Genomic DNA, 14,122 nt, shown 5'->3' with positions numbered 1-14,122 from the left:
GGGACAGGGACAGGGACAGGGACAGGGACAGGGACAGGGACAGGGACAGGGACAGTCAATATCTTCTTTTATATATTTTTTTGATATTTAAACCCCATTATTTGCACTACAACAGGGGAGAAGGTATTTCACTTCCGCCTCGTTAGATTTTAAAAACGTTGTATTTATCGTGAACAGCGACCCGATAAACCATAAAAACGATACCCATATTGATTTTTTTACTTTATCACCCCCTTTTCACCCTTTTAGGGGTTAAATTTTCAAAAAACCTGAAACACGTATTCAGTCATATGTCTTAAGGAATCTTCCTGTGAAGTTTCGAATAAAATAGTCAAACTAATCTTGTTTCCCCATACAAACTTTGAACCCCCATTTGACCCCCTTAGGAGGTGAATTTTGGAAAATCCTTTCTTAGTGCTCCTCTACACTGTATAAGGAACCTACGTGCCAAATTTGAAATCTCTAAGACCAGCGGTTTCGGCTGTGCGTTGATATGTCAGTCAGTCAGTTAGTCAGTCAGTTAGTCAGTTAGTCAGTCAGTCAGTCAGTCAGTCAGTCAGTCAGTCAGTCAGTCAGTCAGATTCTTCTTTTATAATATATTTAGATCTACTGGCGTGGCATGTTGTACCTATACAATAATTAAATTAAAGATGATGTAAAATTTAGAATAAAGTGGAATCGATTAGGCGTTACTTCCCATAAATTCATAATAAGTTACTCTTCTAAAAATCTGCCCAGAACCTATCAAAATTTCAGTTTCTCAAATACCTATAACTAAAATTTAAATAACTTATGAATAGGTAGGTATACAGGAACATACTGTAATGTTAAGAAGTTAATTTCCCAGGGTGGCTAGCCGAATGGCACAATCGCTCACGAAACGCTCACGAAACGAAGCGCTAGTAGATATCTATCTCTATCGCGCTTGCGTATTGGCGCGACAGAGCCAGCGGCGTATCGCTTTCGTTTGTCGTCGGAGAAATGCCATTCGGCTACGGGGCCTGATCGCTGTTAGCGACCGTTAAATCTGCCACGCACGCGCGACGTATTATGATCGTGTGAGAGCGACCTTACATAAGACCTAAAACTCACTCCCGATATAATAAAAAAAATCCAAGCATTGATTTTATTTACGTTCCATAAATAAATTTGCATTTTGCATATAGTTTTAGGTTTGTGGTTAGGTAATTAACGCAAACATTTCATTAAGCATAATCAACGAACTTAATAGTAAATTTAAGAAGAAGTCTCTTACAAAATGGAATGTTTAATACTTTTGAAGAGGCTAAGATAGCGATTTTGCTTCTTATAATATTTAAATTAACAAATCTAAATGACATATCATATGTAATATAATCAATGAATGCATCTTTCAATTAAATATTCGAAATTATAACTAGACTGAAATTGTAATAATCTTAATTTAATTGTTGTTAAATAATTTTATTGATGAACGTGTAATATTTATAATATTATTAATAAAATGTCTATGTCTATGTCTATGTCATGTTTTTTTAGGTCATTTCATTCACCAGTGTTCGTAGCCGAATGCACAAACGCTCACGAAACGCTCACGATAATATCTCTTTCGTAGCTCTCTATCTCTCCGTCGCTCTTGCGTGTTGGCGCGACAGAGCCAGACTACATTCTGCGGCGATTCGTTGGCGTTTTGCATCGCAGAAATGCCATTCGGCTACGGGGCCTGTCTAAGAAATTGGCAGTTGTTTGGAGCTTTACGGATTTCATTGAAGTAGCTACCATACGAGACAAAAGTATTTTCGTAAGGGACATCCTCGTGGAATGCGCCTAATAAACGTGTGCACTAAGCCTTACTGCCACAGATTATGAAGCCATCATAGTCAGAGGTCCCAGGTCGTTCATGACCCTGATAGGCTCGCCGGCGGACCGGGAAGTTGGAGCTTAAACACGACCCAATAGTAAAAGTGGCTTAGAGAAGCGAAACGACGGGCCGGAGGCCGCAGGCCGTAGGCCCGTCGTGAGCTTCTCAAGACACTTTTACTATTGGGTCGTGTTTAAGCTCCAACTTCCCTACAACCACCACAGTAACTACGCGGAGGGCCGAAGGCCCGGAGCGTGGCTCAGAGGCGCCCAAGCACGCGAGGCCGCAGGCCGAGCTGCGGACAGACAGTGCTCCCAAGGAAAACAATAGTTAAAGTGTCTTAAAAGCGACGCGGCGGGCCGGAGGCCCGACGCGGAGCTTCGAAACCCAGCGAAGGCCGAAGGCCGAGCTCCGCGTAGGGCCGAAGGCCCGGAGCGTCCCTGATAGGCTTGCCGGCGGACCGGGAAGTTGGAGCTTAAACACGACCCAATAGTAAAAGTGGCTTAGAGAAGCGAATCGACGGGCCGGAGGCCGCAGGCCGTAGGCCCGTCGTGAGCTTCTCAAGACACTTTTACTATTGGGTCGTGTTTAAGCTTCAACTTCCCTACAACCCCCATAGTAATTACGCGGAGGGCCGAAAGCCCGGAGCGTGTCTGAGAGGCTCCCAAGCACGCGAGGCCGCAGGCCGAGCTGCGGGCAGACAGTGCTCCCACGCCTAACTCTTTTGTAAACTCAAGTCAAAACTAAAACTACATACTATAAACTATATACTAATAAGTAATAGTCTTCTCTTACCACGGTTACTACTACTACAGTAGTTAGTGCATGAGGCAAATTAGTCAGACATACAACAGTCTGATCACCCCAAAGCAAAAAGACTTAAGAACACCGCGGGGCCCTCGGGCCCCGCGCACCTTTAAAAAACTAGTTTGTAAATATATCGCAAGATGTGAGACATGTTTAGCGTATAAGTACCAGAATCATCAAACTTTGGGAATTATGGGCAAACCCAAAGAGTGTTGCAGACCGTTTCAGTGTTTGTCCATTGATCTTGTTGGCACATTACCAATGACTCGTAAACAAAATCGGTACATTTTAGTTGTCAATTGTTGCTTTTCGAAATACTGCTTAATATTTCCCATTAAAAAGGCAACGTCGAGTATAATATGTAAGATTTTGGAGGATTTCGTATTCATAGTACATGGTTTTCCGCGGACTGTTATAATGGACAATGGTGCTCAGTTTATTAGCAATGATTTACAAGACCTTTTTAGTAAATATCAGATTCCTGAAGTACACTTTACTCCTAAATATTGTCCTCAAGTGAATTCTGTGGAGCGATACAATCGGACTTTAATGATAGCTATTAGCTCGTTTGTAGAAAACGATCATAGAAATTGGGATCTTAATATTCCTAAGATCCAATTTGCCATCAACACCAGTGTTAATGAAGTCACTGCGTTCAGTCCTGCTTTTCTGGTGTTCGGAAGGGAGCTTGTCCCATGTGGTTCCTTCTACGGTGCCCCTAATTCTAGTGAAGTCGATTATGACGACCTCATATTTGCACCACGTGACATATACGCTGAGAATTTAGGCCACTTGTCGCCCATTCTTGACAAAGTGCAAGCTGCAATTTGGGAGGCTCATGTAAAAAATTGTAAATATTATAATTTAAGGCGTAAACATGCAGAGTTTAATGAAGGCGATATTGTTTGGCGTCGTAATTATCAGTTAAGTGACGCTGGTAAATATTTTACTGCTAAACTTGCTCCCAAATTTGTAAAGTGTACTGTTTTAAAAAAGCTTTCTCCTCTTGTGTATGAATTAGCTGATTCCACTGGGCGTGCCATAGGGAGATGGCACATTAAAGATTTGAAATTATAAACAGTGTTATATATTTTTCTTTCTGGAATTTTCCTCATGTTCTATTCTGGAAAATTCTCCTGGGCGCGAGGGGTACTGTAACATGGCAAACCTGCATGTTGCAGTCGCCGCGCGCACTGGCCGCTAAGAAGAAAAAGTACGGCCATATCACGCGTCTTTTGTTTTTTTGCACAAAATTTTCTCTGCCGGGGAAGGCTCATATACATTTCAAGTGCTAATTATTTAATTGCATTTAAAACTTGTGAAATACTTCTATTGTAAAAACAGTGTGTTTGTGTTGGGCTGCCTCTTATGCAGGTACTTATAATTGTATAATATGTGTAAATAGTTAAGTTTATTCATTTTCCCCCCACTAGCTCGGAAACACGTGTTTTGTCCTTTAATACCAGCGGGTAAAAACGCATTTTATCCACTAGTGGGTAAAGTTATTTGACCTTGAATAAAGTCAAATTAACTGCTTTAAAATTGATAAGAGTAGGTGAATATAGTAATAAAGATGATTTACCACCTGTGGAACTACTGGAAGCAGTGACAAACGCATTTTTTGCGTTTTAGTTTCCTCGCTATAGTGAGAGGAAAAGTTTTGTGTTACACTCGGGTGCAAATGTATTTTACTTCTCGTGTGTTAAGAAACTCGCAAGTTCAGGATTATATTCTCGAACCACTCGCTTCGCTCGAGGTTCAACTATAGAATCCTTTCACTTGCTCGTTTTTCAATTCCACACTCGGCGTTAAAATACAACTTTGCCCCCTTGTATAACAAATAACTATTAATGTTGAAACCTAATCCAAGTCTTATTGTACGTCACTGTTTCGCGAAAGCGAATAAGGCCTGGGCTAGGTTCCGACTGCAGACCTAAGCACGCACGATTGTTGCAGTCCTTTCTTCTACTTTAAAATTTAAGAAGAACTTTGCTGAACGTCGCTGCTTATACTACTCAGCGCTGGAACATCTTCAGCCTGGTTTCTGTACAACTCGCGCAGTGGCACCTGAGGACAGACCACGTTATACGGATAGACGAAGACCAGCAGAAGGAACGTTGAGGCCAGTGACGATCTTTTACTACCTACTCGCGTACTGACAGATATTACCCATTTTATTGTATATATTAGTTTATATATTTATATATTGTTTACTTGAAGAACCTTTGTTTCATTTCTCCGCTGACTAGCCGGCTACATCGTTTTGTTCAAAATATCGATTATTCGCAAAAATGACTTAAGTTCCTACTAAAAAGGAGGCGTTTAAGCCCTTCTTGCAGTGTACGCTTGCAACGCGAGTACAACTCGCACTTGGCCGGTTTTTTTCCACCAACTGCTTATAATGTGCAATAATAAAAGAGCCAAAGGTTTTTGTTCCAAGTGCAGTTACATTAATAATCAATAACATCTTATTGTTTCCATGTATGAGTAAACTTGCCTTGGTAGTTATATAGATAGGGACAAATAGATGGATTAACGGAAGGACAGGTGAAAGAACGACCGATTGACAAATACTATAATTAAAAACATAACTACCTAGTACTGTTTCTGCAATTTTGTCAAACGGACCCTTCAAATACTTATACTACTCGTATCTGTTTTACCTTTAGTTCATTTAATGTCATTATGATTTACATAATGCAATATCATTACCAGCAGCTTAGGCACATTATTATTTTTCTTTCAATTTATAAAGCAAATAACCTCTTCAAAGCTGCTTTTCTACATTATTTTGTAACAAAAATATATCAAAGAAGCTTGTTAGAGACATAAAGACGCCGATCTCCGTTTAACGAGAATGTTCGAGTAGATATTATGATTGGTTGAAATAAAAGGAAGTTGGTTAAAATGTCTGTGATTCTTATCCAGTTAGATCTTTTATTTTTACTGCAGTTTTGACATTTTACCCTTAAATACATAGTGATGTATATGTATATGCATCATGCATTTTTGACTCTATTGACAGCGTGTCAAAATTCAAGTTTGAATAAATATTTGTCAAGGTCATGCATTTAAGGGTTAAATTTTGAATAATGCAAAAAAAAGTCATATGAGTATTTTGCAAAAAATTGCACCTTTTCTAATCACCCAATGTGGGCTGAAACAAACATTCGCCAAAGATAAAAAACCGGCCAAGTGCGAGTCGGACTCGCCCACCGAGGGTTCCGTACAAACTTTCTTTCAAACTACCTAGTAAAAATAATCTCATATTTTCATATAACTCTAATGACTTGACTAGAAGACAAAAGTATAGGCACTAATGAGTATTATAGTGTATAGCGCCATCTCCCGGTCAATTTGCTAACTAATTTACGCGACCTGGTTTTTCAGGGATAATTCTTTATAATGTTAACCGATTTAAACAGTTTTTACTTTATTGGTGTTGGAACTAAACGCAAAGTTTCAACCATCACTACGGCGACGGGAGCGACCTCTGCCTTAAAATATGCGCTCTAATTTGCGCATTGGCCATCTTCGTGACTTTCGTTTTTGAACTCGTATCGAGCAACCGATATCCTATTTCCTATTTTGTATTTTGTGGCAGAATAGAGGATTTTTATATTTTTAACATTTTTTTATTCTGCCTGGTCCTTCTCCAATCCACAACATGGTCTTCGATGCCAGATAATTTGGAATCAGCGAGCTACGAGCTATTAAGGACCAAGGGCCTCCATTGCGGCTGAGACAAAGGAGAAACGCATCGTGTGGAATATTTCCTGCCCATCCAACATACCGGCTTTCCAGTGAGGAGTGCAGCTAGAAGTATCCCGAGGCGGCTATTTCTTCATCCAGCTACGAAGTGCTCAACTGTTCTACCTATATTCCGGATACGACGACCCATATCATTATTCCGTATTCGACGACGTCCATAAGGAGTGAACAGGTTAAGAAGAGCTAAAAGTGAGTCCGTTCCTTAATTACCATCCTAAATTCTACAAATACCTATTTTCTAAAACATTCTTCTATTTGACACAGCGTATTAAGATAATCAATTAATCACCTATCCTTTAAAACCCAATACCTATTTTAAACATACATTAAATCAATAACCGTTACCTATTTACGATTTCTATACAAATAAATCATACCTAAAACTCAAATAAATCTTCAGTTTTAAAATTGCATAGGTAAATCGGCCGAGCGCTGATAACGTTTTTTGCTATATCTAACGGGACGCCCGGCCGCCATAGGTATTTATCGCCATAACTCAGCCGGCTTGCATTAAGTAAACAACATTGGAATAATTAGGATTAAATTCATAAGAAAGTGGTTAAGTTTACGTTCCTGGTTTATTGTGCTGGTGTTTATGGTGAAATAAAGTGTTTAAGTGCTAAGAAGGTAAATATTAAGTACAATTAAAGATGTCAGAAGCCGTGATGAAAGAGTTAATTAAAAAAAGGGGTCATATTAAGTCGCGATTAACTAAATTTTCAGGTTACATACGCGAGTTAGCCGAAAAAGTGTTGTGTGCGGCTCAGGTGACGGAACTTCAGCTTCGGATTGCTAAATTGGAATGTGTTTACAACACGTATGATGAAATTCAAACCAAGTTGGAGTACATGGCAGAGGATGACGAGGCCCAGTTAGACGAGAGGTCTGAGTTCGAGGATTTATACTACTCGTCAGTCGCGGCGGCTAAGGAATTGGTAACCATGCATTCCAAGGTCGCGCCTAGCGATGGGGGTTCCGACAACAATACGCGGCGCCATCCACATGTAAAATGTAAGTTACCTACCATTTCTTTACCGAAGTTTGGAGGCTCGTATGATACATGGCTTGAGTTTCGTGACACATTCGATAGTTTAATTAATAATGACGACTCCATTGATGATGTAAATAAGTTTCATTATCTGCGGGCTTCATTAGTAGGAAGTGCCGCGATAATTGTACAATCCTTAGCCTTATCTAGTAGTAACTATAAAATAGCCTGGCAGTTATTATGCGATAGGTACAATAACAAGCGGTTATTGGTGAATAATCATATTAAGGCCATATTTAATTTAACCCCAATTACCAAGGAGTCGCCGACAGCTATTAGGCATCTTATAGATACGATATGTAAAAATATACGTGCGTTAGCGACCCTTGATGAACCAACCACCCATTGGGATACATTATTAGTTTATATAATATGTCAAAAACTTGACAATGTTACTAGACGAGAGTGGGAGGAGTTTGTGCCTAGTTGCGAAACAGTTACTTTCGATGCTATCATACATTTCCTCAGCGACCGTGCGGATCTGTTGGAAACCATGGCGATGGACGGGCCCGGGCGCCGCGCGTCCTGGCCGCTCGCCGCTCGCGCCGGCGCTGCCTCCGCTGCGCACGCGCGCTCCGCTGTGCGACAAGTTAAGGAAAAGTGTTTCGTAGGACTAGATGAACGTCAAACTAATACTGTGAGTAGCCCACTTTTTTCATATGAATGTCCGTTGTGTAAGCGTGGTCATTGGCTATTTGAGTGCCCCGACTTTCTCGCGTTATCGAATAAAGAACGCGCAGATAAGGTTAAAGGGATGAAAGTATGTCTCAATTGCTTGAAACCCGGTCATATAGCAAAGTATTGTAGGCGTGGTCCGTGCAAAGAATGCTCATTACGTCACAACTCGCTTCTACATATAGATATGTTGCCGACGACGGCTCCCGTAGCAATGCCAGTCATAGAAGTGAGTCCTAGCGACCCTAGTGAGCATGACGATGATGAACCTGGGCCCAGTCGCAGTGCTAGTAGCGGCGTGTTGTTGCCGGCCCTTCCGGCTGTCGAGTCAGGCGAAGGGCAAGTCATACTGTCTACCGCTCTAGTACAAGTATATGATCGTGATGGTAAACCACATATGGCACGCGCATTCTTAGACAACGGAGCTTCACCTAATTTTATTAGAGCTGACTTTTGTAAAAAACTTAACTTACCTATTAGGGATATAGCTGCGTCTTTAACTGGCATTAAAGATATAAAGTCAGACGTAGGTAAAATATGTAATGCTAAGTTCTCATCTTTATTGGACAAAAGTTTTAGCATGAAACTGTCATTTTATGTAGTACAAAAAGTAACATGCGACTTACCTATGTATAAGGTAAATGAATCAATGTTGGACATACCTAAACATTTAGTCTTGGCGGATCCTAAGTTCCACACGCCGGCCCCTATCGATATTCTTCTAGGTGCCGAAGTCTTTTGGGAATTAGTAGGCAGGGACAAGATTAAATTGGGACGAAACAAGCCCGTGGTTTACGAGACCAAGTTAGGTTGGGTAGTGTCTGGTCCTAGTATGGATAATTATTATTCAAAAAATATTTGTTGCAACTTTGTTCAAATAAATAATCAAGACGACGAATTGACGCGTTTTTGGAAGTTAGATGAAGCCACAATAAAACCCGCGACGGCTTATTATTCCAACGATGAACGGGCTTGCGAGGAACATTTTGTTAAAAATACCTCTCGGTTACCGGACGGTAGGTTTATGGTTAGGTACCCTTTAAAGCAGCCTTCATCTTTGTTGGGCGATTCTTACGAGCGGGCTAGGCAATGTTTTCTGTCGTTAGAGCGCAGACTAGAACGGCAGCCGCAATTGAAGTCTATTATGTACATGGAGTTTATGAATGAATACGAGACTTTGGGAGACATGTCCAAGGTTACTTCCGATGAAAAGGTAGGAAACTTTCTACCTCAACACTGCGTGTTACGGCTTTCTAGCCTCACGACAAAGTGTCGTGTCGTGTTCAACGCTAGTGCGCGTACGTCAACCGGAGTAACGCTGAACGATATTCAGCACGTGGGACCCACGATTCAGGATGATCTCATAGCTATCTTGTTGCGTTTTAGACAATATCGCTTCGTGTACACGGCTGACGTAGAGAAAATGTATAGAAGGATAGTCGTGCACCCTGACGACAGGCATTTGCAGCAAATCCTTTTTCGCAAGGATCCATCTGATCCTTTGTGCACATATCAATTAAATACGGTCACTTACGGTACGGCTAGTGCTCCGTTCTTAGCTGTTAGGTGTCTTAAACAGTTAGCACTGGAATGCTCAGAGCCTCAGCTAGCTGAAATCATTGCCCATGATTTTTACATGGATGACTTTTTGTCAGGGTCTGAAACTGAGCTACAGGCTGCCAGTATTATAGCTCAGGTTAGCGCAGTACTTAAGAGTGCCGGTATGCATTTACGCAAATGGCGTTCAAATCAGCCTAGACTCATAAATGAGCATAGTGATGACTCTACAAACCTTAATCTGGGTAACTTGGATGAGAGTAAGACGTTAGGGCTAGGTTGGACAAGTGGAACTGACGATTTGTACTTTACCATCGATTTAGGGAAAACCCCAGATAAGTTAACAAAGCGGTACATCCTTTCCACGATAGCAAAGATATTCGACCCTCTAGGTCTTCTATCACCAGTTGTAATACAGGGCAAAATCCTGCTTCAGCTTTTATGGCTTTCAAAGCTCTCTTGGGATGATGAAGTGCCTCAAGAGATTTATAACAAGTGGCATAATATTACCACGTCTCTACCAGAGTTAAACCACTTACGTATTCCGCGTAGGGTCATAGGAATTCATGCATCGCGGGTGGAATTCCACATTTTTACGGATGCGTCTCAATCAGCGTACGGGGCTTGTTTGTACGTACGCACAATCACTAGTTCAGGAGTAGTTACTCGGTTACTCATGTCAAAAAGTAGAGTAGCGCCACTCCGGCCGATAACTATTCCCCGTGCGGAATTGTGCGGAGCTTTGATCGGAGCGCAGCTTTACCAGAAAGCGCTAACATCACTTCGCATGAAAGCAGACAGCTGCACATTTTGGACCGACTCCATGATCGTCTTAGGATGGCTTAGGATGCTACCAAACCAACTTAAGGTATTCGTACGAAATCGCGTAGCTGATATACTCGAAATCACCGGTGGTTGGCCTTGGCGACACGTACCTACTAACGACAATCCAGCCGATCTGGTCTCACGCGGACTTGACGCGGGGTCTATTGCTGCTGCCGATATTTGGTGGAATGGTCCAGCATTCCTATGTAATGACGAAGAGGACTGGCCCAAAAATCACCACGCGAGCAATGATAGTGATGAGGTTAAGGCTGAGGTAATCACGGCTCATGTAGCGGTCGATGTCACACTATCACCTTTATCAGAATTGAAACTTACGAAGTTTTCTAATTTTACTAAACTTAAACGTGTCACAGCTTACGTTTTACGGTTCGTTAACAACGCGCGACCAGGTAGTGTTAAACGTTCAGGGTTCCTTAGCACTACAGAGCTACAGACGGCTATGAACACATTAGTAAAATTAGCACAAATAGAATCATTTCACTCATATGACGATGTTAAAAATAAGACTATGCTCAAAGCCAAAGACCCGCTTACAAAACTGGATCCTTTCGTGGATTCTGAAGGACTTATGCGTGTAGGCGGTAGACTTAGAAATGGGCCTTTAACTTTGACAAAAAGCACCCAGCTATCTTGCCAAAAGGGCATTTTATAACGGTGACATATTTTAACTCGGTTCATATAATTTTGTTACACGCGGGACCTCAAGCCATGCTAGTATATATCAAATCTACGTATTGGCCAATCGGTGGTCGTATCCAAGCTAGGTCAACGTATTACAAATGCGTCCTATGCACTCGCATGCGCGGTGCGACTATAGCGCCACTCATGGGCAACTTGCCCTCCCCGCGAGTAACACCAGGCTTTCCGTTCGAGGTTGTAGGCGTAGATTATGCCGGTCCGATACTGGCCGCGTCTCGCAAAGGTCGTGGTAGTCAAACAATGAAAGTCTACATTGTGATTTTCGTGTGTTTTAAAACTAAATGCGTGCACCTCGAATTATGCAGTGACTTATCTGCAGAAGGTTACATGGCGTCGTTAAAGCGATTCGTTAGCCGCCGCGGACTGCCTTCTGACATTTACTCCGACAATGGAACCCAGTTTGTCGGGGCGTATAACGATTTAAAAAGGTTTCTTAGCACGAATGCAAGGACGTTATCTGAGTCTGCAGCAAATGACGGTATTAGGTTTCACTTTATTCCACCATATTCAGCGCACTTCGGTGGGTTGTGGGAAGCGGGGGTGAAATCCTGTAAACACCATTTAGTTAGAGTTCTAGGTAACTGTCACTTAACATACCAAGAGATATATACGACACTGTGTCAAATAGAGGCAATCTTAAATTCTAGGCCTCTTACCCCTTTAACCAGCGATCCTTCTGACCTGTTACCACTCACTCCAGGTCACTTTTTGATCGGACGACCACTTACAGCTCTTCCGACTCCCTGTCTAACAGAGATTCCTCCTTTGAGGCTAACACGGTACCAGAGGATTGAGCAATTAAGACAACACTACTGGGTCCGCTGGTACAAGGAATACGTTTCTGAACTTCAGGAGCGCACTAAATGGAGGCAAGCCAAGGGTCAACTTGCAGTCGACACCATGGTCGTTATTAAGGACGACAACCTGCCTCCATTGAAATGGAAGCTCGGCAGAATCGTCAACGTCATTCCTGGATCCGATGGCATCAGTCGCGTGGCCGACATCAGGACGTCATCCGGGATCATCCGTCGTGCGTTCAGCAAGATATGTCCACTACCAGTCGACAAGTAATTCCTCGGTTGAAAGACCAAGCTTTCAACGTGGGCGGGCATGTTGGAACTAAACGCAAAGTTTCAACCATCACTACGGCGACGGGAGCGACCTCTGCCTTAAAATATGCGCTCTAATTTGCGCATTGGCCATCTTCGTGACTTTCGTTTTTGAACTCGTATCGAGCAACCGATATCCTATTTCCTATTTTGTATTTTGTGGCAGAATAGAGGATTTTTATATTTTTAACATTTTTTTATTCTGCCTGGTCCTTCTCCAATCCACAACAATTGGACAGAAGATGGTTTACGTAACATCTCGTATTAATTTTAAGTACGATATACATCCGCAAGGGTGGGTAAATTGAAAGTAAAAATCTGAAAAGTTTATTGTGAATTAAAAAAAAAGTATTCAAAATACAAACACGATTATATTTTTCCTGTAATATATAGCATAAAACCAATGTTTACTAAAATTTTCATAATTTTTCGTTGGTAAACTTCGGAGATAAGGGGGGGAACGGTATTTTTTTTACATTTTCCTTCAAAATTCTTTTTTTTTTCCACAACAAAAAAATTATAAAAATAGTTTATTTACGTTCAATTTGAGCTCTTTCCAACGATACCCCACTTGACCTAGTAACTTGAAATTTACAGTTTGCCCCCCTTTCATTTTGGCCATTTTCTACAATTAAAATTAATATACTTAAAAAAAATTATACTTTCTATTTGTAGAGGTTTACAATGTTCACAACTATTCCAAGTTTCAAGTTGATAGCATTAGTAGTTCTCGAGATATTTAGGAATGTGACAGACGGACAGACAGACGGACAGAGTCGCACCATAAGGGTTCCTGTTGTACCTTTTTGGTACGGAACCCTAAAAAGATGTCAAATCCACATTACGTTTTTAATCATTTCTACTATTTTAAATAATAACCTACTATTTATTCCAAAATCTGACTTTAGATTAAGTGTATTTGTGACAATCAGCGCCACTTCTTCAATTTGCCAAAAGGCTATGATGATTACTTGTAACAACTGACCACCAACCTCGTCCATTAACAAAAGACCACTTGAAAAGTAATTCCACAATTTCACGGTCCATCTTAAATCACTTGCCATTCACAGAACTTTCGATAGTTTTGGAATAGTCGAATAATGGTCGCAGAATTGCCGAAAGTTAGCCGAACAATAGTAGGTGTGAGAGGCGTGAAATGGCGGCGATTTTCTGACATCAGTGGGTGGCGTGACTGGGGCGCCATCTGGTGACTCATTAAGGATAGAACTATTGACCACTATTGACCGGTTGGACCCAAGGCTGCCAGATGTTCATTTGGTATATTTAATTTAATACTTCTAGCTGTCTCCAGACCAGAATTAGTCGAGGCACGGACCAAAAAAACGACTTCGATGCATAATTCAACAAAATTGGTGGAATTCAGCTCAGCATAAGGAGAATAGGAAAGGGAAAGGGGAGGCCTTTTCCAAATAGTATTTCACGCTAATACTTAGACTAATAGTAAAGTGTCGGGGTTGATGGCATAATTGCCCTAGGTTGCACGTTCAAATCAATATTATAAAAAAATCTAAAAGAAATGTTGGAGACGTTTTTGGCACGATTTCTACTTCTACCAAAGCTTTCCAAAGATTTGAATGCATCTACAAACCTCGCAATAGATTAGTCGAACCGATGGTCAGACAGACAGTGCGGCGGTGCACGGTGCCGAAAACTATTACTTAAAAGCACAATGGACAAATTTGTTTCTAATGGTTCTTCACGCCCATAAAAATCTGCTACCACCTGTCCTTGAAATTTTGCACAATGCTG

The 14,122-nt window shown here is 41.3% G+C and overlaps 2 protein-coding genes and 1 long non-coding RNA gene across 4 annotated transcripts in view; 1 reads left to right on the top strand and 2 right to left on the bottom strand.

Moving 5' to 3' along the window:
- Positions 1-14,122, bottom strand: part of LOC125238286 (luciferin sulfotransferase) — an 82,116-nt gene that overhangs the window by 46,112 nt on the left and 21,882 nt on the right. The gene's annotated exons all lie outside the window — the stretch shown is intronic.
- Positions 1-14,122, bottom strand: part of LOC125238287 — a 33,128-nt gene that overhangs the window by 8,040 nt on the left and 10,966 nt on the right. The window lies entirely within an intron of this gene.
- Positions 6,099-12,542, top strand: LOC125238285. 2 transcript variants are annotated; one of them, XM_048145575.1, is made up of 3 exons: positions 6,099-7,429; positions 7,935-8,103; positions 12,096-12,542. In XM_048145575.1, the coding sequence occupies exons 1-2, from the start codon at positions 7,069-7,071 to the stop codon at positions 8,075-8,077; spliced, it is 504 nt and encodes a 167-aa protein (XP_048001532.1). In that variant the 5' UTR covers positions 6,099-7,068; the 3' UTR covers positions 8,078-8,103; positions 12,096-12,542. The 2 variants fall into 2 exon arrangements, with proteins under 2 accessions (XP_048001532.1, XP_048001531.1); XM_048145574.1 differs by having other exon boundaries at positions 6,099-8,103.

The sequence above is a fragment of the Leguminivora glycinivorella genome, chromosome 23 (assembly GCF_023078275.1).
Source record: "Leguminivora glycinivorella isolate SPB_JAAS2020 chromosome 23, LegGlyc_1.1, whole genome shotgun sequence".
NCBI lineage: Eukaryota > Metazoa > Arthropoda > Insecta > Lepidoptera > Tortricidae > Leguminivora > Leguminivora glycinivorella.
This window is presented reverse-complemented; position numbering and strand designations above follow the sequence as displayed.

Bases quoted from the DNA above. Each gene is read 5' to 3' on its own strand.
- LOC125238285 (XM_048145574.1), top strand. From the start codon at position 7,069: ATGTCAGAAGCCGTGATGAAAGAGTTAATTAAAAAAAGGGGTCATATT. The intron at 8,104-12,095 runs GTGAGTAGCCCA...TCTGAACTTCAG, and splicing joins ATGAACGTCAAACTAATACT to GAGCGCACTAAATGGAGGCA.